The following is a 23047-nucleotide window of genomic DNA, read 5'->3' as shown; positions in this document are numbered from 1 at the left end:
CTGAGAGGGGAATAGACTCCAGCAAGGAGCCGGCTCCAGTCCTTGAGAGTAAATCCACCAAGGGATCATCCCCCTGCCCCTCCCAGTGTCTGCACACGGCCAGCACCAAGTTCTGTCTGTCCCAGTAAGGTTTCATCATGTTCACATGATAGACCCGGTGGCTGTGGGCCCGGTTGGACAGTTCCACCACATAATTCACGTAATTTAGCTGTTTGACGACCTTGAAGGGCCCATCCCAGGCCGCTTGCAGCTTGTTCCGCCGCACAGGTACAAGGACCATCACTTGATCCCCAGTGTCATAGGCTCGGGCCCTGGCGTTACGGTCATACCAGACCTTTTGCTTCCTTTGGGCCATGGAGAGGTTCTCCCTGGCCAGGCCCATGAGCTCGGTGAGTTTTTCCCGGAAGGTCAGTACATACTGTACCACTGACTCCCCTTCAGGAGAGGCCGTCCCCTCCCACTCTTCTCTGAGCAAGTCCAAGGGTCCCCGTACCCTCCTTCCATACAGCAGCTCAAACGGGGAGAACCCCGTGGATTCCTGGGGCACCTCCCTGTATGCAAACAGCAGGTGGGGTAAGTACTTGTCCCAGTCATGGGGGGTATTGATTCCTGAAGGTTCTCAGCATCTGCTTCAGAGTCCCATTGAACCTCTCCACCAGCCCATTGGTCTGCGGGTGGTAGGCTGTGGCCCAGGTGTGCCGGACCCCACACTTGTTCCACAAGCTTTGCAGTAGGGCTGACATGAAGTTGGACCCCTGATCTGTGAGGATCTCCTTGGGGAACCCCACTCTGCTGAAAATGGACAGCAGTGCATCCGCCACGGTGTCAGCGTCGATAGAGGTCAAGGCCACTGCTTCTGGGTATCGCGTGGCAAAATCTACCACTACCAAAATATATTTCTTCCCCGAACGCGTTGCCTTGCTGAAGGGGCCCACTATGTCTATAGCCACTTTCTGGAAAGGCTCCTCTATGATGGGCAGTGGCCTCAGGGCAGCTTTCCCCTTGTCCCGGCTCTTCCCCACCCTCTGGCAGGGATCGCAGGACAGGCAATACAGACGGACAGCTGCAAAGATCCCTGGCCAGAAAAAGTTCTGTAACAACCTTCTCCTGGTGCGGTGGATCCCCTGGTGTCCTGCGAGCGGGACATCATGGGCTAGGTACAGCAGCCTGCACCGGTACTTTTGGGGAACCACCAGTTGCCTCTGGACCTTCCATGGCTCCGCTTTGCGTCTGGGAGCCCATTCCCGGTACAGGAATCCCTTTTCCCACAGGAATCTCTCCCTGCAGCCCTCCCCCAGCTGTGGAGCTGAGCTGAGACTGGCCAGTTCCCTCAGCTTCTGCAAGGAGGGGTCTCTCTGCTGCTCTGCCTGGAATTCTTCCGCTCGGGCAGGAGCGGAGGCTACTTCCCCATCCCTGCCTGGCTCCAGCACCCCTGGCCTGTGAGATCTGGTTTTTGGGGGCCCCCTTTCTCTCAGGGTTGGCCCCTCTGTCTCCTGTGACTTTGGCTGGGCCTGTACCCCTGAATCTGGGGAGCGCACCCCTCGTTTTCTTTGTCTACGGGTCAGGACCAGGGCACGAGGGCGTTCACCTTGCCAGTTCTCCAGGTCAGCCCTCATCAGTACATCTGCCGGCAAATGGCTGTGCACGACCACTTCCTTGGGGCCTTCCTTCTTCCCCCATTTCAGGTGCACCCTCGCCATGGGCACCTTGAAAGGGGTCCCATCAATTCCTGTTATCGTCAGGTGGGAATCGGGTATCATGCAGCCGGGTGCCACCACCCTGGGTCGGGCCAGCGTCACGTCAGCGCCTGTGTCCCAGAACCCCGTGACCTTTTTCCCGTCTACCTCGAGGTGTTTGAGCCGTTTGCTCCACAGAGGCAGTGCCGCCCCCACTCTGTAAACTGGCCTCTGAGCATTTGGTCCCCCTGAGGAGCTGGTCTGTGGGGCGGACTCGGCCCAATCCGAGTGCCCATTGTCAGCACCACCCGCCTTGGCCGCCAGCCCCTCTGGCTTCTGGGACCCCACCCAGTTGACTCCATGACCCCCCGGCCTGCTCAACCTGTCTGGGAGCCTGGGGCACTGGGCTGCTCTATGCCCCTTTCGCCCACAGCGATAACAGCCTGGGTCTTGTTGTGTCCCTCGGGCCGGCTGCTCTGTCCGGGCTCTGTTTGGCTCTCTGGGGGGTGGGTGGCTGGCCCCTCTTTCCTGGGCTTGCCTAAGAGGTGGTCCCCTCTGTCGTACAGTTAGGGACCGGTCTCTCTGAGATTCTCGGTTCTCCAGGACTCCCTCTCCCTCCGGGACTCCCTCTCACTCCGGGACTCCCTCTCTTTGTGGGGCTCACTTTCAAACCTGGCCCGGCTGTTTGTGAAGTCATCTGCCAGTTTCCCTGCATCATGTGAGTCCCCTGGCTTCCGGTCCACGAGCCACACCCTCAGGTCAGGTGCGCACATCTCGTAGAATTGCTCCAGGACCGCCAGCTCGATCAGGTCCTCTACGGACTGGACTCCCATTCCGAACGCCCACTTCTGGTAGTATTGCTTCAGGCGGGCGGTTGTATCTACATGGGTTTCCTCTGGCCTCTTCTGCGGCTCCTGGAACTTCTTCTTGTACATCTCCGGAGTCAGCCCGAACTTATGCAGCAGGGCCTGTTTGAACCGTTCATAGTCCCCAGGCTGCAGCCCCACCAGCTTGGCTGAGCACCGCTGCGGCCTTCTGGCCCAGCAAGGGGGTGAGGTGCCGGAGCCACTCATCTGGGGGAACCTCATGCAACTCACAGGCTCGCTCAAAGGCGGTAAGGAACTTGTCCATGTCCCCTGGGTCCTGACACTGGGCCAGCACACGTGTCTCCAAGTGACTGGCCACCCCGAGCCGTCTGACCCTCTCCCCGCTTACCGCAGCTGGGGCCTCTTGGCGTCTCGCCTCTGCCATGGTTCGCTCATGCTCCCGCTCTCGCTCTCTCTCCTCCCGCTCTCGCTCTCTTTCCTCCCGCTGTCTCTCTTGTAGCTGGCGCTCGTGCTCACGCTCTCTTTCCCGTTCCTGGAGCTCACGCTCACGCTCTCTTTCCCGTTCCTGGTGCTCCAGTTCCTTTAATTTCACCTCGAGTTCCAGCCGTCGCAGCTCTGCGGCGGGGGACTCTGCCCGTAATGGACCACCGCTAGCTGAGCGCGACCTGGCGGGCACTGCGTCTGTCTGACGGCGTCGAGCCCCTGCTCCTGTCGGAGAATCTGAAACGCTTCCCGAGGCTGACCGGCCACTTTCTGTCGGGACAGGCTCTGCCCCCCCGGATCGGTCATTCTCTTCCAGCTGTGCAATCAGCTGGGCCTTGGTCGCCTTCCCCACGGTCAGGCCCCTCTCTCTGCACAGCCCCGCTAGCTCTGCCTTCAGGAGTCGGGTATAATCCATCTCCCCGCTATCTCCCGGGGTATCCACTCACCAGCAGTAGCTGCAGAAGTGGCTCTGTTCCCCCTCTGGCTCTTGTGAAACTCCTTCCTTCTCTGGTGCTCAGTCAGCCACTGCTGGGAGCTCATCTGTGGGTGCAGTACATCCCTCTTCTGACACCAGTGTGATGGGGTTCAGGGGTCCCCCTGCACTGCACCCCGTCCGCTGGCAGGAGAGACTCTCACTCAGCAGGTACAACAGCAGGTTTATTAGGCAACAGATGTCCAGTTTCTCACAGAAGCGACAGCATAGCAGCCAGAGACAGTCCTTCCAACCTGTCCTGGGGAGAAGACCCCGAGGGGTGCCCCTCTGGAGTGTAGCTTTCCCCCTCCTCAGGCTGGCTGCCTTCCAGCTCTCCCTTTTCCTAGCCTCTAACTCCCGCCCCCGATTCAAAACCCCAGCTCAGCTCCTCCCTGCTCTTTGTTCAGGCAGAGGTGTCACCTGCCAGTTGTAGCCCCAGGGTCATCCTTAGCCACTGGGAGCTGCTGCTTGCCTCAGACATCCAGCCTGACTCACACAGGCCCTCCCCCCACTCCATTACAGGTGGTGCACCCCGACTGCCGGGGACAGAGTGCTGAATTTTTAGCCAGGAAGCCTTTGGTGTTATGTCCAGCGTCACCCCAGAGCAAACGGCTTTGTGGCGTCTGGCCTGGAGGGCGCCCCCCTCCCTGGGCCTGAAGGGGCCTTGCAACCGCGGAAAAGCCCCCAGCGTTCTGGTCTTGCTTACTCCAGCTGTTAGAGGAGCAAATGCTCGCTGACCGGCAGCCGAGAAGTGCACGGCTAAGCCCTTGAGAGTCGGGAGAGCCCGGGCAGAAATTGCAGCCGCCCCCTTAACTCTGCCCCGTTGCACATGTCCAGTCTGCAGTGAGGGGCGGGCGGCTTCTCCAAGGGTCCCGCATGTACTGCCTTTTCTTCCACCAGCTCGGCGGCACCGCTGGCCTCGTGCATTACTGCACACAGCGCAGCGTGGGCCTGGCCCCTCACCCATCCGCATGGGGCCAGCGTGGGGCAGTGAATCACAGGTTGGGATTAGCTCCTGCGTGCGCCGGATGGTCCTTGTAAGGCCTGTCCGTGGGTGTCACTCACAGGCTCTGCTCCAGACGACGTCCCCAGTCGAGGGAGGGGAAATGCGATGGTGTGGACGGCAGGTCCTTGTCTTCCGCCCCTCCAAGCCGCGTCCAGAGTGGGTGCTGCTAACCGCAAAGAGAAGGGAGGGTCTGTGTTACCGAGGTGGGGGGGCGGTTGTTACGCTGTGTGCCTGGCGCCTGGCAGGGGCAAAAGTGTGAATCGGCCACATGGTGCTGGACCACAAGGCCGGCAGAGACCATGCACGAGCCACAGAGCATAGTGAGACGCCGCACGTGCGTGTGAGCGAGCGTCTGGGGTGCGAGAAGAGAGAGGTGCGTGGGGAGGGGCAGGTCAAAGGGCGGAAGCAGGACATCCGGGGCGAGCTGGCGCTGTCCCCCATTTCCGGCCTGTCTCATCTCATCTCATCCCCTCTCAGCCGCTGTTGCCCCTGGCCGGGGAGCGGCACTGCGCCCCCGTTAGCCAAAGTCCCTCTCTCGTCCATAGAGTGCGTGCTGCTCGCGCATCCAGCGGGGCCCCGAGCCGCACACTGTCCTTTCTGTGCTCCTGCGGGGCAGGCAGCAGCGGCCAGGGGCCTTTGTTTTAGCTGTGCAGGGAGCCGGGGGAGTGGGCCCAGGGGGCTGGGGAGGGGCTAGGGGAGTGGGCCCGGAGGGGTGGCGCTCGCCGTGGGCGAGAGCCGTAAGGAGGTGGTGTGGGCTCTCCCTGTGCACGCAGCGCTGGGTGCAGGAAGCAATGGAGGTGCCTGAGTGGAGCCAGCTGGAGACGGGGACCCCCACGTGCTGGGCTGCTGGACGCCCCTGCAGCGAGAGCCGCTCTGTGTGGGTTGCACGGGGCTGGAGAAGCAGGCTGGAAACGGCGGCGGGGAGGAGTTTCTCCACCCCGCGCGGTGGGCCTGGGCCCGGGGCGCTGGCTGCCAGGGAGGCTGTCAGCCGGGACGTGAACAGGGGTTGAGAAGAGCCAGCTGAGCTCCGGGAGGACAGTTGGCTGATGGGCGTTGGCCTGGATGGACGGGGAGGGTGTCCCAGCCACTGTCTGCCGAGTGCTGGGAGCGGGGCCAGGGATGGACCCCGTGGGGCGCCGGGCGCTGCTGGCCGACAGGCTGCTGGCCCGGCTGGCCGTTCTGCTGCTGTTTGGCAGGCGAGCTGGTCCGGTGGGCGGCTCCCTCTGGGCCTGCACAGGTTTGCCAGGCTCCCGGCTGAGCAGCTGCTGGGTTTTTCCTGGTGGTGGGGTGACCGGCCTCCTGGGGGGCGGCCCAGCCCCGCTCCTGCAGGATGGGACTGGTCGGAGGGAGAAGCGCCGCAAGGCAGTGCCTGTCGCTGGGGCTGCCCCTCGCTGCTGGAGGACACCCTTGGGCCGGTGTCGGGCTGTTACTGGCCTCTCCCCTCACGTCCCCCTGCGGCCCTGGCTGGGCTCTGCCTGACCCCCAAGCGAAGGGCGGAGCAAGAGGCCCTGGGGCCTGGCTCGCAGACCTCCTGGCGCTTAGGGTGGGGCCGAAGAGGGAGCAGGCTGTCCCCTCTCCTCTGCGTCCCTGTGCAGCCCGCTCCGTTGGAGGCGGCTGCTGGTGCCCGTCGGGTCCCCCCCAAGGCTTCGGTCCTGTGGCCCAGCTGAGTATCCAGCAGCCCGGGGTGGCCCATTCGTGTCCGGTCGGTGCTGCTTTGCCAGCAGCTCTGAGCCCTGTGCAGCCCTGGGGGCAGGACGGCCTGTGGCTGCAGGCTGAGCCCATGTGGGTCTGCACTGCTGGCCCTGTGCCCAGGCGAGGGGATGGGGGCTGAGTCGCCAGCTATCGGCACGTGGGAGGGAGCGACGGGCTGGGGGACCTCTGTCCCACACTGTGCGCCCCCCCGGGCGCTGGCTTCTGCTGGGCATATCCTCTTGGCCTCGGAGAGAGCGTCCCTTCCTGCTGGGCACCGCCTGGGCTGCTCAGGGAAGGCAGCGGGGCTGTGCCACTGTGTGCCCGCTCGCAGAGGCGGGTCTCCCACCAGAGCCGCTCCGCCCTGAGCAGAGTGAGGCAGGGTGGGCCCCCAGGGGTGGCTCTGGATAACAGGGTGGGGGTGTAAGCCCGGGACTGAGCCGTGGGGGTGCTGGATGAAGCCCGGCTGGCCCTGGCGGAGTGGGCACTGGGTCGGGTTGCTAGCGCAGCTGCCTGGGGGTGATGGCCTGGCAACGTGGCTGAGGGTGCTGCATCTGTGTGGGAGTGGCTGGGGGTCCAGCCCAGTGCCCCGTGGCTGGAGGGGGCAGACGGGTGGCTGCATGTGCTACAGTGCAGCATGGGAAGGAGCAGGGCAGCCGGCGGTGAGGAAGGAACGAGTTGAGAGCTGCTTAGAGAACTAGGTGTGCACAGATCCATGGGTCTGGATTTCATGCACCCCAGGGTACTGAGGGACCTGACGGATGTCATTGCCGAGCCTTTGGCCGTTGTCTTTGAAGACTCTTGGAGATCGGGAGAGATCCCGGCTGACTGGAAAGAGGGGAACATAGGGAATGTGTTGCCTAGAGAGGTGGTGGAATCTCCCCCCTCAAGGTTTTGGGGTCCTGGTTTGACGGGGTCCTGGCTGGGATGACTTCGTTGGGGTTCATGCTGCTTGGGGCAGGGGCTGGGCTCTGGCCTCCTGAGGCCCCTTGCAGCTCTGTGCCCCTGTGAGTCTGTGATCCCAGGGCAGGCCTGAGCCCTGAGAGCTCTCTGGGGGCATTGGTGCAGCTCTGACCGTCCATCCCTCAGGTGTCTGGGCACCCAGAAACAGAGCCCAGTGGTGCCCTGCTTTGCTGGCATTCCTGTGGGGGGGAACCTCGCGTGCCCCCCCCCCAGCCTGTGAGGGGGAGGGGGTCTTTCGGACCTGGCCGAGCCCTGAGCGGGGCTCTGCGCTGACCCCACGGTGTCGGTGTGGGTGTGGGGCGGTGCCTGGCTGGGACCGGGACCCCAGTCCGCCGTCTCTGCTGGTGCCAACCCCCAGCCATGGCCTCTGCTGTCTCTCCTCCGGCCTCGCCCCCTTTGGCAGCGCCCTCCTGCCCCTGGCCCAGCCTCCCCTCTGGGGCTCTCATATCCCACCACTGAGCACTCCCGGCCCAGCTCTGGGGCAGGCCGCAGGGGCGGTGGAAACGCCCCACACGGCGGAGCAGCCTTCCTCAGGCCCCCTGGCCTCAGCATGCGGGGAGGGGGTGAGGGCTGGGCCTGATCCTGCTGGGATGGGGGCCTTGGCTCCCGCTGACCTGCCCCTGTCTGCTCCCCGCAGGCTGTTCCTCCAAGTCGTTCAAGCTGTACTCGCCAAAGGAGCCCCCGAACGGCAACGCCTTCCCCCCCTTCCACCCCGGCACCATGCTGGATCGCGATGTGGGGTGAGTGCGGGGCCAGCCCCACGTGGGCCCCCCAAAGGGACGGTGACTCCATAGCAGCAGGGGGTGGGGAGGGGGTCGCTCCCCGTTAGCAGCCACTTCCATGGCCCCCGCTGCCAGCTGTAAAGCAGTAGGCCGGGTTCGCCTCTGACCCCAGGGGGCCGTCACCCCGGGCAGGCTCCCACGGGGCTTGGGGCTCGTGCTCGGGTGTGGATTCTGGCCCTGCCTGCGCTGTGCTCAGGGCCGTGGGGAGGGTCTGACCCAGCCCTGCCAGTGCCCAGGTGCAGGGCCAGCTCCCGGCAGCCTGTGAGTGGGGAGTGGTCCTGCGCTCACAGCCTGCCGGTGCCTCTCTCCGCAGCCCTACCCCCATGTACCCGCCGACGTACCTGGAGCCCGGGATAGGGTAAGTGCCAGCAGTCCTGGCGGTGTCGCCCACTCCAGGGCTGGGAGGGCAGAGGGGCCTGGAAGCCCCACACCTCTTGGGGCCACATGGGCTGTGGGGCACTGCTCCACAGGGGTGGGGAGGCAGAGGGAGGATCCCACGGCCCAGTCCTCCCCCCACCCTGCGGGAGCACTGGGGGCTGCCCCACGAGCCACAGGGTGTCAGCGGGGCCCCAGGGGCCTTCACCTGGGTGACAGGCACAGCCCCATGGCCGTGGGGCTGGAGCCGGGATTAGAGGGCAGGGGCGGGGACGGGACAGGCTGGCCAGGCCCCGCTGAAGCGTGCGTGGCGTTTGCGTGGCAGGAGGCACACGCCGTACGGGAACCAGACCGACTACAGGATATTCGAGCTGAACAAGCGGCTGCAGAACTGGACGGAGGTCAGAGGGTGGGACCCATTGTGGGGGAGGGACTGGGACCAGTGGGGGAGAGACCCGTTGTGGGGAGGGGGCAGTGACCAGTGCGGGGGGCCCTGGGTTCTGGTGGGTCGGGCTCTCCCCTCTCCGGCCCCTCTGCGCTGGCCGGCTTTCCCCATGGCCGCGTCTGTGCTGGCAGAGCCCCTGTGAGCGAGCGCCCAGCCCCTCGGCCGGCCCGTCACAGGGGCACCGCCAGGGTCGAGCGGGTCCCTGGGCCCGAGGGCACTCGTGCTCCCTCCCTCGGTCTCGGCCCGGAGACCCCGCTGCTGGCCTGGCCTGCGGCTGCTGCTGGCAGAGGGGTGGCCCAGCTCCTGGGTCCTGGCCCCCAGTGACGCTGCCCCGCCTGCCACCCCAGGAGTGCGACAATCTCTGGTGGGACGCCTTCACCACCGAGTTCTTCGAGGACGACGCCATGTTAACCATCACCTTCTGCCTGGAGGACGGACCAAAGAGATACAGTGAGTGGCCGGAGCTGGGAAGGGGCCTCCAGGCCAGCGGTGCGATGCCCAGGGCGGGGCGCGGCACGGCACCGGGAGCTGAGCTCTGTGCCCGATGCCGACACCGCCGTGACGGGCGCTTGCAGCTGTGGGAGCTTGGTGCAGCCTGTGGTGCTGGGGGGGCAGGGCGGTAGCTGGAGGAGGGGGTAGGGCAGTAGCTGGGGGAGGGGGCAGGGCGGTAGCTGGGGGAGGGGTCAGGGCAGTCGCTGGGCAGTAGCCGGCGGAGGGGGCAGGGCGGTCGCTGGGCAGTAGCCGGCGGAGGGGGCAGGGCGGTTGCTGGGCAGTAGCCGGTGGAGGGGGCCGGGCGGTAGCTGGGGGAGGGGGCAGGGTGGTCACTGGGTGGTAGCCAGGGGAGGGGACAGGGTGGTTGCTGGGTGGTAGCCGGGGGAGGGGGCAGGACGGTAGCTGGGGGAGGGGGCAGGGCAGTCGCTGGGCGGTAGCTGGGGGAGGGGGCAGGGTAGTCGCTGGGCAGTAGCCGGTGGAGGGGGCAGGGTGGTCGCTGGGCGGTAGCTGGGGGAGGGGGCAGGGTAGTCGCTGGGCGGTAGCCGGTGGAGGGGGCAGGGTGGTCGCTGGGCGGTAGCCGGTGGAGGGGGCAGGGTGGTCGCTGGGCGGTAGCCGGTGGAGGGGGCAGGGTGGTCGCTGGGCGGTAGCTGGGGGAGGGGGCAGGGCGGTCGCTGGGCGGTAGCTGGGGGAGGGGGCAGGGCGGTCGCTGGGCGGTAGCTGGGGGATGGGGCAGGGCGGTCGCTGGGCGGTAGCTAGGGGAGGGGGGAGGGTAGTCGCTGGGCGGTAGCCGGCGGAGGGGGCAGGGTGGTCGCTGGGTGGTAGCTGGGGGAGGGGGGAGGGTAGTCGCTGGGCGGTAGCCGGCGGAGGGGGCAGGGTGGTCGCTGGGTGGTAGCCGGGGGAGGGGGGAGGGTAGTCGCTGGGCGGTAGCCGGTGGAGGGGGCAGGGTGGTCGCTGGGTGGTAGCTGGGGGAGGGGGGAGGGTAGTCGCTGGGCGGTAGCCAGGGGAGGGGGCAGGGTGGTCGCTGGGCGGTAGCCGGGGGAGGGGGGAGGGTAGTCGCTGGGCAGTAGCCGGCGGAGGGGGCAGGGTGGTCGCTGGGCGGTAGCCGGGGGAGGGGGGAGGGTAGTCGCTGGGTGGTAGCCAGGGGAGGGGGCAGGGCGGTAGCTGGGGGAGGGGGGAGGGTAGTCGCTGGGCAGTAGCCGGCGGAGGGGGCAGGGTGGTAGCCCAGGGGAGGGGGGCGGTAGGTAACCCGAGACGGGCTCCAAGGCCACCGGGTGCTGACTCTCCCTCCCTCTCTCCTGTCCCCGCTGCAGCCATCGGCCGGACTCTGATCCCCCGTTACTTCCGCAGCATCTTTGAGGGGGGCGCCACGGAGCTCTACTACGTCCTCAAGCACCCCAAGGAGTCGTTCCACAACAACTTCGTCTCGCTGGACTGCGACCAGTGCACCATGGTGACCCAGCATGGCAAGCCCATGTTCACGCAGGTAGGGCCGGGCGGGCCGGCTCCGGGGCTCTGCAGGCCCAGGCCTGCGCGGCGGGAGCCAGCGTGCCGGGGGATTGCATGAGGGTGCCAGGGCGGCAGACCGCGCCGCTGAGCCAGCCAGGGCGCCCTGCAGCTGGGCTGTCCTGCAGCCTGACGCGCTGGTAGGTCGCAGCGTGCTTGAGCCGTGGGCAGGCAGACGCTGGTGCCAGTCACGCTGCGCTGGCCGCCCGTGTCGGCTTGGTGGGCTGCCAAGCAGCACCCTCTGTCCTGGCACAGGGTGGGGAGCCAGCGGGTGAGGCCGAAGGCGGTGCCCTGCGCCGTGCCCTTGCCAGGAGGGAGCTGCCCGCGGCCCGGGTGGGTCTGTCCTGCGGGGAGAGGAACAGCGGAGGGAGCTCGGCTGGGCCTGGGGCCGTGTGGGTTTGACACCCTTCCCCGGCCCCAGGTGTGCGTGGAAGGGCGGCTCTACCTGGAGTTCATGTTCGACGACATGATGAGGATAAAGACGTGGCACTTCAGCATCCGTCAGCACCGCGAGCTCATCCCCCGCAGCATCCTCGCCATGCACGTGAGTCCTGGGGCCGGCAGGCCTGGCCCGGCCTGCCCTGCTTGTGCAAACGCAAGCTCGCCCGGGGAGGCTGCTCGCTCAGCTCTCTCCCCGCGCGAGGGCCCTGCAGGGCTCCCCTGGGGCACAGGCAGGGCTGTGGCTGTCTCTCTCCGGGCGCCGGTCCCAGGCTGGGCACGGCTGAGGCCCCCGGTCTCCCTGCATTTGTAGGCGCAGGACCCCCAGATGCTGGACCAGTTATCCAAGAACATCACCCGCTGCGGGCTGTCCAACTCCACCCTCAACTACCTCCGGGTACGTGTGTGCGGTGCGTGGCAGGGGGCTGCTGCCGGGGCCCGGCTCCTGCCGCAGGGCTCTCTGGCTGTGCTCGGCCACCCAGCCCTGCCTGCCAGCTCCACCCCAGCAGCTGGTGCTCGGGGCGGTGGGGGCGGGCAGACGGGCTGGCCCTGCGGCGGGGGCCAGGACAGAGAGACACGGCAGGTGGGGTGTTCATGTGCTGCGGCCGGCCCCGTGTGGCCCTCCCGCTGCTCGGGGGCTCGGTCCTGGCTGCAACACGTGGCCATGGCACAGCCCCGGCCCGGCGCCCCGCTGGTGCAGAGCCAGGGCCGGGGCAGGCCGTTCTGCCGGCTCCCAGCCCTGAGTGCCCCTCCTGCCCCCAGCTCTGCGTGATCCTGGAGCCGATGCAGGAGCTGATGTCACGGCACAAGACCTACAGCCTCAGCCCCCGCGACTGCCTCAAGACCTGCCTCTTCCAGAAGTGGCAGCGGATGGTGGCGCCGCCGGGTGAGAGCCGGGGGGACGGGCGGGTTCTGCTCTGCTCTGCCCGGTCTGTGCCGCAGGGCCCCCAGCGGGGTGTGCTCGGCGCGGGTGTGGCAGCTGGGGGCGAGGCGGGACTGTGCAGCCTGGGCGGTGGGGTGAGAGCCGTTCCCCCGGGGGGCAGCCCGGGCCAGCCGTGCAGACGGGATTGGGGGCCAAGGTGCGCCCCCCAGCCTGGCTAACAGCCCCCTCTCCCCAGCCGAGCCGGCGCGGCAGCAGCCCAGCAAGCGCCGGAAAAGGAAGATGTCTGGTGGCAGCACCATGAGCTCCGGCGGTGGCAACGCCAACAACAGCAACAGCAAGAAGAAGAGTCCGGCCAGCACCTTCTCCCTGTCCAGTCAGGTACCTGTAAGCATCCCCTTTCCTTTCTCTTCTCCCGGGGCCCCTTCCCTGCAGCCTGGCCGCTGCGCCTTGCAGCCCTTGCTCCGGCCACAGCCGGCCCTGACTCTGGCTCCCCTGTCCCTGGAGCCTGTGCACCCTGCCTGGGGGGATCCCAGGCTGCTGGTTCTTCCCAGTGCCACGGGAGATCCAGGCGGGCCGGGCGGGTCCTGCCCCAGCTCAGCAACTCCAGTTTGCACCTGGATCTCAGCCCAGGGTGGAGCAGTGACCGGGCGGGGGCGTCACGCGCTTGGACCCCGCTGGGGATAGTGGGGCACTGAGCAGCCTGACCCGAGCAGGGCCTGGGCTGGATTTGCCGGCTGTGGGAGAGGTGCGGGTGTGGGGGCTGGGAAGGAGGCAGTGCTGTGTCCCATGGAGGGCAGGAGGGGGCTGGGCATGGGGTCTGTGGGGGTTGGGAAGAAGGTGTGGCTGGTCCCATGGAGGGTAGGAGGGCGCCAGGCGTGGGGGCTGGGAAGAAGGCGGCGCTGGGTCCCATGGAGGGCAGGAGGGAGCCGTGTGTGGGGGCGGGGAAGGAGGTGGCGCCGGGGCCCGCGGAGGGGGCCGGGCGTGGGGTCCGTGGGGGCGGGGAAGGAGGCGGTGCTGGGGCCCGCGGAGGGCGGGAGGGGGCCGGGTGTGGGGTCTGTGGGGGCGGGGAAGGAGGTGGCGCTGGGTCTCACGGAGGGCAGGAGGGGCCGGGCGTGGGGTCTGTGGGGGCGGGGAAGGAGGCGGCGCCGGGGGCCGTGGAGGGCGGGAGTGGGCCGGGCGTGGGGTCCGTGGGGGCGGGGAAGGAGGCGGCGCCGGGGGCCGTGGAGGGCGGGAGTGGGCCGGGCGTGGGGTCCGTGGGGGCGGGGAAGGAGGCCAGGGCCGCCTGTGCCTCGGTTATGTTTCGGGACCGTGCCCCCCTCAGGATGTGATGGTGGTGGGCGAGCCCACGCTGATGGGGGGCGAGTTCGGCGACGAGGACGAGCGGCTCATCACGCGGCTGGAGAACACCCAGTTCGACGCCGCCAACGGCATGGAGGACGAGGACAGCTTCACCAACTCGCCCGCGCTGGGCGCCAGCAGCCCCTGGAACAGCAAGCCCCCGTCCAGCCAGGAGAGCAAGTCGGAGAACCCCACCTCCCAGGCCTCGCAGTAACGGCCCCGCCGGGCCCCGGACGTTGGCAAAGGAAAGGGCCTGAGAGCGGCCAGGGGCTGGGGGGGGCCGCGCGGTGCCGCCCGGGCACAGAGCCCCCTACCCTGCCAGCCGCCTCGCCCCCGCATTGTTCCCACCCTCTGCGCTCCTGCCTGCCCGGGGGCCCTTCTCCCCATACCCCCCGGGGAGCCTGAATCCCCTCCGGGTTCCCAGGCTCACCCGCCCCTGAGACCTGGGCGAGCCTGGCCCCGAGGGGAGGAGTTTCTGCAGCCGGCGCTCCTGCCCGTTACCGCCTGGCACCCTCCTTCCGTTGGGAACCGAAGCCAGCGAGCACCCTGGGAGCTGCGGTCCGGGGGCAGGCTGCCCTGCCCTGCCCTGCCCTGCCACCCAAAGCAGTGAATGGCTCCAGCCCCATGGCCCAGCCGGCAGCTGCCTCTCCGCTCCCCTCTGAGCTGGCCCATCCCGGCGCGGCCCGCTCGGGGCTGCGTTCCCCGCTGGCGTCACCCTCGGGAGCGCGCTGCGGCCGCCGGGGAGCCGTGTGCATAGAAACCTCTCGTGGAGACAGGAGCCCAGCTGCACAGAGGGGGTGGCTCCCCCTAAGTCGGGGCTGGGAGGGAGGAGAAATGGGCCTGGCTCCTGGCTGTCCCTCGCGCGCCGCACCTCAGCCCTGGGCTCCTGGCCCCCGCTCGTTTTTTAAGATAATGTTATTAAAATTGTAAGTTTAAAAACAATGGATCCCCCCCACCCCCGTCACCCGACTTGCCCTCCCCCACCTGCCTTGATTTTTGTACAGCTTCTAGATCTCCTGGGAGTCTTGTTTTATAGACAGTGCAGAGCGTCACGCCCGGGAGAGACAGTGCGACTCCCGTTCGACCCCCGTGGGGGCCGCCCAGCCCCCCGTACATCTCTGTGCCGTTGTCCCCCTCGGGTTGTGTCCCTCGTGCTTGTAAATTCCGCGCTGTAGACCGTGTATGCCCCGTTCTCCAGTGTGTTCTCACTAGAGCAGCTGCCTCCTTCGGTGTTAGGGGAAACGAGACAAATAATAATGGTTTTTAAAAGGAAACTTCTTCCCAGGCTGCTTCTGAGCAGGCAGGGGGCAGGGGCACCGCGGGGGGAGGGGGATTCGTGGGGGGGGGGGGCGGTGTGATCGCTGGTGTCACACACCTCCAGCACGCCTGGCGCTCACCGGGGGGCTGTCAGGGAGCCCCCCGGCTCACCCCGAGGGAGCAGCACAGCCCTGTTCTCCAGGCTGGAGCGACTCGGCTGGCCTCACGCAGGAGGTTAGAGCCCAGCACGGGGCCTCCCCGGCCGTGCACAGCTGAGTCTGCCCTGCGGCCAGGTGGGCTTTGGCAGCTCCCTCTGCCCTGTTCAGCCTCCGTATCCCCCAGCAGCTCCTCCTTTAGCCTTTCCTCTGGGGCCAGGTAAGCAGGTTGCCTGGACCCCTCTCTTCCCACGTCACCTCCAGGCTGGTCCTCCTCCCCGTTCAGACACTGCACCCTCCGAGCTGGGCGCCGGCCAGCAGTCGCTGGGGGCTCCCTTCTCCCGGCCACAGACCAGGGTCCTGCGGTAACGAGCACTCACCTTGTTACACCGGTAACAGTCAGGGACAAGCGCCAGCCTCCCCCACGAGGAAGGGGCAAGAGCAGCCCCCCGGCAGGCAGCTCTCTGTGGCCAGCTGCTGGGCGGGGGGGGGTGGTCTGCTCTCCGCTCCTGCCCCTCTGCACAGTGCACAATAGCGCAGGCGGTGCTGGTGCCCTGCAGGCAGCGGACACCAGCCCAGGGCGCTCTGGGTGCTGGTGCCAGGGCCCAGCGCCGCCGGGGATTTCCCTGCCCAGCCCAGAGTGTTCGGCGCCTTGTGGCCGCCAGGGGGCACCTCTGCACCACGCCAGTGCCCCATCCCTGTCCCTGCTCCCGGGTCACCCTGAGGGGTGCAGATGGGGGTCAGGTCCCTGTGGGTCACATGGCTGCCCTCTGGGGTGGGGGCTCGGCAGGGTTCCGTCTCTGGCCCCTGTTCTCCCTGGCCCACGCTCCCTCCCCTCCGACGGCCCAGGCCCCCGTGGGCACTGGGCTGGGGCACCAGCTGGTCCTGGTGTTGTCCCCATAGGTCCTGCCATGGGGCTGACCGAGCCTCGTCCGTATCGTGCCTGCAGTGGTGGTGTCACCTCCCCCGGGTGTGACTTGGCGTGGCATGGAGACGTGTCCTCTAGTCTTTCACACCCCCCCCACTGCACTCCCGGGCACTATAATGGCCCTTCACCTCCCCCTGGCGCTGTCACGAGCCCTCCCTTGCCCCCGGGGGCACCGGCTCGGACCCTGCACCTCCCCACCAGTGGGGAGCCCCAGCCCCAGCACTGCTGAGTGGTAGCCGGCAGCCTGGAAGTGCTGGGATGCCCAGTACCACCCGCAGCACCAGTCCAGAACACGCTGGGGGCTGCCAGCATCTGGCCCCAGGAGCAACGTGGCAGCTCCAGGCCCAGCCAGAGCCCAGCCAGAGCCCAGCCTCTCTGACAACACAACAGCGGCTGTTTTTCTGCAGCTTGCGCCTGGGGAGGGGGAGCAGCTTGGCCACGGCCCAGGCAGGGGCAGTGCAAGGTAAGGGGTTGGGGGCCGCGGCTGGGGGAAATCGCCTGGGCCGCCCTGGGATGCTGCAGCCAGACCAGCAGCTCCACCCAGCGAGGAGACGCCCCGGGCAAGCCCAGCCATGCGGTGTTAGCTGCAACGCGGGCGGGGCTGTGTGGGGGTGGCAGCCCCCGGCTTGAAATCGCCCCTTTACAACCCGGCCCCAGGGACCCCAGCCCAGCAGCTGTGGCTGGTGGCTGCAGGTCGGTGTTTGTGGGATGCAGCCAGTGTCCTGAGCCAGCTCTTGGCCTTCCCTGGTGGCTCTGCCCCCCGCCCCCCTCCACACACCTGCAGCGAGGGGGGAGAGCCCCAGAGACTGGCAAGCTGCCAGCCCCTGGGGTGCCCATGGCTGCTTCAGTTGCTGAGCACCCCGGCTCGTTAAGGGCAGCTGCTTGCCAGGCTCCCATCTGTACGGATCACGGCGATGGCACAGCTGGGGTGATGCTCGCTGCCCTCCCCCATCTGTACGCGCCTGGGGTGCCCTGGCCTGGAGGGGCACCCGTCTCGGGCACAGCCTGTGGCACGACAGCTGGTGGCGTTCAGCTGAGGCTGGAGCCTCCTGCCCTCTCCCCAGGCTGGCTGGTGCCTGCCACGACCCAGCCGGCAGCCCCACCCAACCAGGATTCACGCCCCACGGCAGGTAACTGGCAGGAGCCCAGTGACCGCCCCAGAGCAGGTGCTGGGGAAGGCAGGGCGCACTCTGCAGGGAAGGGCCCTTCTGGCCCGCCCCGCCCCATAGTGGGCAGGGGGCCGGTGCCGTGGGCTGCCCTTGGGAGGACAGTGCGAAGCACGAGCCAGGAGGCGGGCAGAGGGGGTGGTACGCCCGGCTGCAGGGGGTGAACCGGCTGCAGCGGAGTGGTGCAAACTGGTCCGGAGCAGGAGCAGGCAGCTGGGGGTGACCGGCTGCCGTGGGCATGACCACGTGGGATCTCTGCCGGAGGAGGGCCCAGAGAGGGCGGGAAGCAGGGCTGGGAGGGGCCAACAATGGGGACAGCTCCCGCCGGTGGTCTGGCTCTGCAGGGCTGTGGGGCAGGGGCAGCTGGGATCCTGTCCTGCGGGAGTGGGGCAGAGACTCGACTCATCCCCAGGCTGCGGCGTGTGGTGCCGGACGGATGTGCCCTGGGGCCCCTCTGCCCTGCCACTGCTGGACCCCTGGTTTCCCAGCTCGAGCTGGGCTGGCCCGAGAGCAGCGTGCTGGGTCGGCGGGCGGAGCAGTGTAACCCGGTTTGGGGGGGGCGCCCTCCAGCTCCCCACCCCTCCCCCACTAGGGTGATGCCAGCCTCACCCCAGACCCTGGGGACCTCGGCCGGGCTCACCTGGAGGTGCCCTGTTTGCTTCCTGCCCCTCCCCCCGCACTGGCAGCCCCCCGGCCGAGCCTCAAATCCAGGATCCCCTTGTGCTGCGCAGGCAGAGGCCCAGGGGCCGGTCGGAAGCCCAGCGGTGCGAAGGGAGAGTTCGCCCGGCACTGCTCTGGCAGCGTGGTCCACACCTCCGTGGCCAGCAGGCAGCAGGGCGTCCGCACAGCCGCGGCTGCCCGCTGGGCCGGCTCCTAGGAGCGAGCACAGGGCGTGCCCACAGCTCTGCCCCAAAGCTGCTCCTGGCACCCCCTCTGATCTCTGCTCTGCCTCCTCCCAGGGCTCCCCGTGTCCGGCCGTGTTCATGGCTGCAGGGGTGATGGTGCCCGTGGTAGTCCCCATTGCCACCCAAGCACTCCTGGCACCCAGCGCCGACGGGTCCCAAACAGCCTCTGGGCAAGGGGCTGAAACGAGCGCCTGGGACGTGGGAGCGGCCAGCCGGGGTCGGCCCAGGCTTCTGTCTGCTGCTTGTGCCCGGTGCTCCGGAGAGAACAGGGCCTCCTGCCTGGCGCCATTCCTGGCCTCTGGCAGGCAGAAGCTGGGGCCCTTTCCCTGCCCAGCCTGGCTGATTGCCATACATTTATCTGGCTCTTTTCTGAGCCCTGTTAAGCCCTGGCCTTCCCACCACCCCGGCTGGCAGGGTGCTGCATGTGGGGACACGGCCCTTTGGGGGCTGCCCTCCAACCTGCCGCCTCTAGGAGTCAGTTCAGCCCCAGACCCTGGACTTGCCCTAGGGGAGCTGGTGCACTCGGTGGCGTAGCGCCCAGCGCCTGTCCCTGTGCCCTGCCGTGCTGGGCTGCGGGGCTGACATGGGATGAAGAGAGGCGCTGAACCCGGGATCCCAGTGCCGGGGGTGCCTGCTTGCCCACCGGGCCGCCCAGCTCACGCCCAGATTCCCGCGCCCTGCAGTCACCACCGCTGCTGCTTTGCCTGGGGGCGCAGCTCTGCCATGGCAGCACCCTCAGGAATCTGCCCGGAGTCTGCGCCGAGCCATTTCCACTGGGCGCTCCCAGGGACGCTGCCCCTTCGAACGCCTGCCACACCCCACTGGCGCCCAGTTCCTTTCTTCATTGTCAGCCGGCTGGAAAGTCTCCGGTCGCTGAGTTTGTTCAGCAAATCCCTCCACATCACCTGAGCCGCACCGCAGAGGACCAGCTCGGTCGGGTTCCAGCAGGAGTGTTGGAACCAGGAAGGGCCTGGACTGGCTTCCCTCCGCGGTGAGGCTAAGCCTGGGGCCGGCCAGCGCAGAAAGGAGGTCGAAAGAGGGCTGGTGTGGGACAGGCCCCTGGAGAAGGGTTCTCTCCCTGTTCCCCCAATCCAAGACTGGAGGGGGGTGAAAGTGACAGGCAGCGCATCTATTGCAAAGACAAGGAAGTGCTCCAGCCCGGGGCCCTCACTGATCAAAGGTGGATCTGGGTAAATACGCTCCTGGCGGGCAGGTTCTGCAACAGCCAAAGAGGCCAAGGACCACCCCGGTGCATTGCGCTCCCCAACCTCTGGTGGCCGGGGGTGGAGACCCACCGAGCAGTGCCTGGCTCTGTGCTTTCCCTTGCAGCTCTGGTGTGGCCAGGTGACCCATTGGGCTGACTCAGCTCGTCCTTACAAAGGGGGCGGGTGTTAGACGCCTGGGTCTCAGTTCCCAGGTTGCTGGGTGACTCTGGCCTCCACGCTGAGCACCAAGAGTGACGGGAGGCGGTGTAGGGGGCTGCACACGCCATCTCCAAGGGGCATTGCCAGGGGCCTCCCAGGGCACCTCTGGCAGACGGGCACCAGCCCCCTTTCGCTTGGGGCATAAGCAGCATTCCTGCAGCAGGGCCGAGCCCAGGGGTGCTGGCACCGGAGAGCCGGAGCCCCAGGCGGTGGCCCTGCATAGACCATGGTGAGGAGCAGAGACCTGCACGGCCTCAGCGAGCCCAGGCTGCACGTGCTCCCCTTTGCCAGGTCCGCTCGCTCCCCAGCAGAGGTGGTGCAGGGCTGTGCCCCTCTGCTGAAGGGGAGAAGGACCAGTTGGCCTCCAGCCTTCCTGCTTGCTCTGTTCCTAGGGGCAGCCCCACAGGCTAGACCAGGAAACGCCCTTGCAAATCCCGCTCCCCAAGCCCTGCTGAGTGCCAGCCAGGGGCAGCCTGTGTGCTTCAGGCGCGGGCCTGCCTGCGGCCGGGCGCAGGGGCCGGGGAGCGCCCAGTGCAGAGCCTCCACCACGCTCTGTGCCCTCCTCCCCGCCCCGTGAACTAGCCAGGAGCAGTAGGGAGCATGTGGGCGTGGGCACAGGGGTGGGCAGGCCCTTGGGGGTGGGGGGGGGCAGTGAGCTAATCTGGACTTGAGGTCACCCCAGGCTGTGAGCAGGATCAGGCCCACTGTATCTGGGGGGGTGGGGGGGCAAGGCTGTCAGCTCCCTGCAGGAAGGCATTAAACTGTTGCCGCTGGCTGGGTAGCTGTGTCCCGGCCGTGGGCCGAGGCTGTAGCATGGAACTGTTGGCATGGGGCAGGATTTGGCGGGGGGGTCTGAAAGCCGCAGAGCCCAACATGTGACGGCACCACGCTGAGCCAGTGGGGCTGCTGCACCCCATTCCAGCACCCTAGCTGCCAGAGCAGGACCGGCCAGCAGGCGGGTGCCAGCCCACACAGTAGCTGGCGGTGCATGCGGCTAACTCTGCACAGCTACGCTCAGGACAGCCGCATGCAACGGTTTCGCCTAACGGGTGCAGCAGCAAACGCCACCGGGATGTTACAGTGTGATGGAGTGGGGGATACGTGCGTACGTGTGTCTCACACGGGGGGGGGGGGGGGGGGGGGCTCCTGCTGAGGGTGACCTGGCGACCAGGTGACACCTCTGTGCTGCAGACAAAGGGGGAGGTGGAGCCTGAGGGGTTTGAATGGGAACTGGGAGTTGGAAGCAGTGAGTCTGGGCTGGGAGAGAGAGAGACAAAGGAGGGGGCAAGGCCCCGCTTCCGGGGGCCCCTTGGGGCCTCCTATCCCCAGTGTGGCTTGGACTGGCTGTCTCTGCCGGCTGCACTGACTCCTCTGTATGATGCTGTGTCCTGTTGGCTCATAAACCTGCTGAGCGAGAGTTACTCCTGCCTGCAGACGGGGTGCAGAGCTTGGGGGGCCCCGAACCCCATCATACCGGTGTCAGGAGCGGGATGTTCTGCACCCCGAGGATGGAGCGCCCAGCAGTAAGTGACGGGGGCCCAGGAGGAAGAAGGGGGCCTGCGAGACCCAGGTGTGCTGAAGGGCAGTGAGGTGCAGGTCCCCAAGGCGGAGGGGCCTGTGGCCAAACCCAAGCAACTGCAGTCATGGTCCTCGAGAGGGCGTGTCACACCCGAGGAGGGGTTACTCGTTGGAGTCGGTCCCAGAAGGCGGAGGGGCCGAGGGTCCAACCCCAGGAACAAGTGACCCATGAGGAGGCTGACATGCTGAATGAGTCCTTCCCAAGACAGTGTGCTCATGGTCCCTGAGAGCGGGTGTCACACTGAAGAAGGGGTTCCGCTGGGAGTCTGTTGGAGTCGGTCCCAGAGGACACAGGGGCCTATGGCCTAACCCCAGGGAGCTTGTGACCCGCAAGGAGCCTGGCACACTGAAGGGATTCTTCCAGGAATCGTGGGGTGCAGAGGGCATCAGCCTGAGAGCCTGCAACCACGCTGAGCAACTCCTCTGTGAAGTGGCAGCACCTGGAAACCGAATCAAGATTAGAGGAGCTGGACAAGGCAGCGTGGATGTGCAGTGGCAGAGCTGACAGTTAAGGAAACTCCTGCAGAGGTGAGCCCAGATCAGGGCAGGGAACCCTGGTCTGCCTAGAGCTCTGAACCGAGTGGCCTGCCGCAGCTCAAGGAGGGAAGGAGCAATTCCAACCCATCGTCTGCTAGTGGCCAAGACAGACCTGCGAAGAGTTTTCCAGGCCTGGGCCAAGGAAGGTGCCTGTGTGTCTGTTCAGGAAAGGAGCTTGTCCACTGGGAATGGCAAGTTGTCTGTGAGAGAAGCTGCTTCACCTTCTGTGTGTGTGTGGAGACCAGCCGGGAGGCTGGGACAAAGGAGAGAGTGTCTCCCATTGTCTGTGTTGAACAGGGGAGAGAGCAGAGCCTGCATTTGAAAAAGGTGCCAGCGAGGAAACTAGTCCATTGCCTGAGGAAGACTCCCCCAGCCTGGGGTGGCTGGAGAAGGAACCACCAGGAAAGAGCATTCCAGGTGTGTCTCTGAATCCAGCCATGGGGGCTGGAGCAGAGGGAATGGCTCTGGGATGGGCAGTGGTGTCCCTGCTAAGGAGGCTGGTCCTTGGTGCAAGAAAGGTGCTTCTGCTTCTGGGGAAGTGAATCCTTTGTCTGAGCCTGTGGGAGATGGAGATGGGGCCAAGATCCCAGAGCTGGATCTGAGGGCAGCTGAAGCCCAGATGGGAAGTGGGCCTACCTCTGTGTGTCTCAGGGGGGATGATGCTTTAACTCGGTCTGATCCAGTTAGTATCATCGGGGAATCCCAGAGACCAGATGATTCTGGTACTTGTTCTTTGCCTGATGCTGGGAGGGATGTGAGGACTCTGTCTGACCAGAGTCATCCTCTAGCCAGGACACAGGAAGAGCAGACGGGCAATGGAGTTACGCTGACTGATGAAGATAAGGGAGCTGGTAGTAGAAGGGAGGAAAGGGACCCTAACCTTCTGTCTAGTGCTACTAGCTCTCTACCTGGAGGGGGATTATGTGGGAATCAGCCTGATGGGCCAGAAGTGATCTTGGGTGTAGGTGAAACCCAGGAGCTGGTTGTGGCTCAAGGGAGCAGTGCCGCTGTGGAGCCAGACAAGGGTGAGTTGTTTGGGGGAGCTCTTGAGGAAGAAAATTTCCCTGAGCTATCCATGGGGACTGCAGAAAATGGGAGCGAGGTGAAGGAGAGTGAACAGGAAAGGTGATTGTATGCCCAGAGCCAGAGCAGCCCTTCGCGTGTGGAGAAGTTTGTTTCAGTTCCTGATGGCCAGGACCTGCCTGAGTGTGAAACCACTGGCTGTGCTCTGCAAGGGTCTAACAGGGCAACGGTTTCTCAGGAACTGGAAGTTGGTCCAAGTAAAGTGAAGACTATCAGGGAATGTGAGCAGCCCTGTGAGAACCAAGTGAAACAGCTGCACAGTCAGTCTCTGTAGGATGCAGGAGAGGGCCAGCACTTCCCCATCTCCAGATGGTGGAAACACTTATATTCTCATACTGGACTCTACTTCTGATTCCATGGGGGAGGCAGAAGTTGGAGGTAAAAGGACAAAGGATCTGTGGGCCTGGTGGGCCAGTAAGGGACAAACAGGGATACCTCCATGTGGATTCTGCGTCTGGGACTCACAAAACAACTTTCAGAAACCAGTTTGGTTCGCAAATTTCCAGACTGGCTGGGAGGGGGCCGTCTCCCTGAGACCATCAATGGCCCAGCTCTTGTTAGAAGGGAGGGCACAGCCAGAGAGATCAAAACAAAAAGCAGTCAAGTGGCACTTTAAAGACTAGCAAAATAGTTTATTAGGTG

The 23047-nt window shown here is 66.3% G+C and overlaps 1 protein-coding gene across 2 annotated transcripts in view; it reads left to right on the top strand.

Moving 5' to 3' along the window:
• LDB1 (LIM domain binding 1) overlaps positions 1-14646 on the top strand; it is a 45718-nt gene extending 31072 nt beyond the window's left edge. Inside the window, exons 2-11 of one of the 2 annotated variants that reach the window (XM_074999319.1) lie at positions 7754-7856; positions 8212-8256; positions 8599-8674; positions 9066-9168; positions 10521-10693; positions 11135-11257; positions 11465-11548; positions 11914-12037; positions 12270-12412; positions 13356-14646. In XM_074999319.1, coding sequence (XP_074855420.1) covers positions 7754-7856; positions 8212-8256; positions 8599-8674; positions 9066-9168; positions 10521-10693; positions 11135-11257; positions 11465-11548; positions 11914-12037; positions 12270-12412; positions 13356-13586 — 1205 coding nt within the window. In that variant the 3' untranslated portion in view covers positions 13587-14646. Of the gene's footprint in view, positions 1-7753; positions 7857-8211; positions 8257-8598; positions 8675-9065; positions 9169-10520; positions 10694-11134; positions 11258-11464; positions 11549-11913; positions 12038-12269; positions 12419-13355 lie in introns of both variants that reach the window. The other variant, XM_074999318.1, reaches the window with a different exon arrangement.
• Positions 14647-23047: the final 8401 nt, after the last annotated feature.

The sequence above is a fragment of the Carettochelys insculpta genome, chromosome 7, assembly GCF_033958435.1.
Source record: "Carettochelys insculpta isolate YL-2023 chromosome 7, ASM3395843v1, whole genome shotgun sequence".
Classification (NCBI taxonomy): Eukaryota; Metazoa; Chordata; order Testudines; family Carettochelyidae; genus Carettochelys; species Carettochelys insculpta.
Note: the sequence above shows the minus strand (reverse complement) of the source record. Positions and strands in the feature narration are given on the sequence as shown.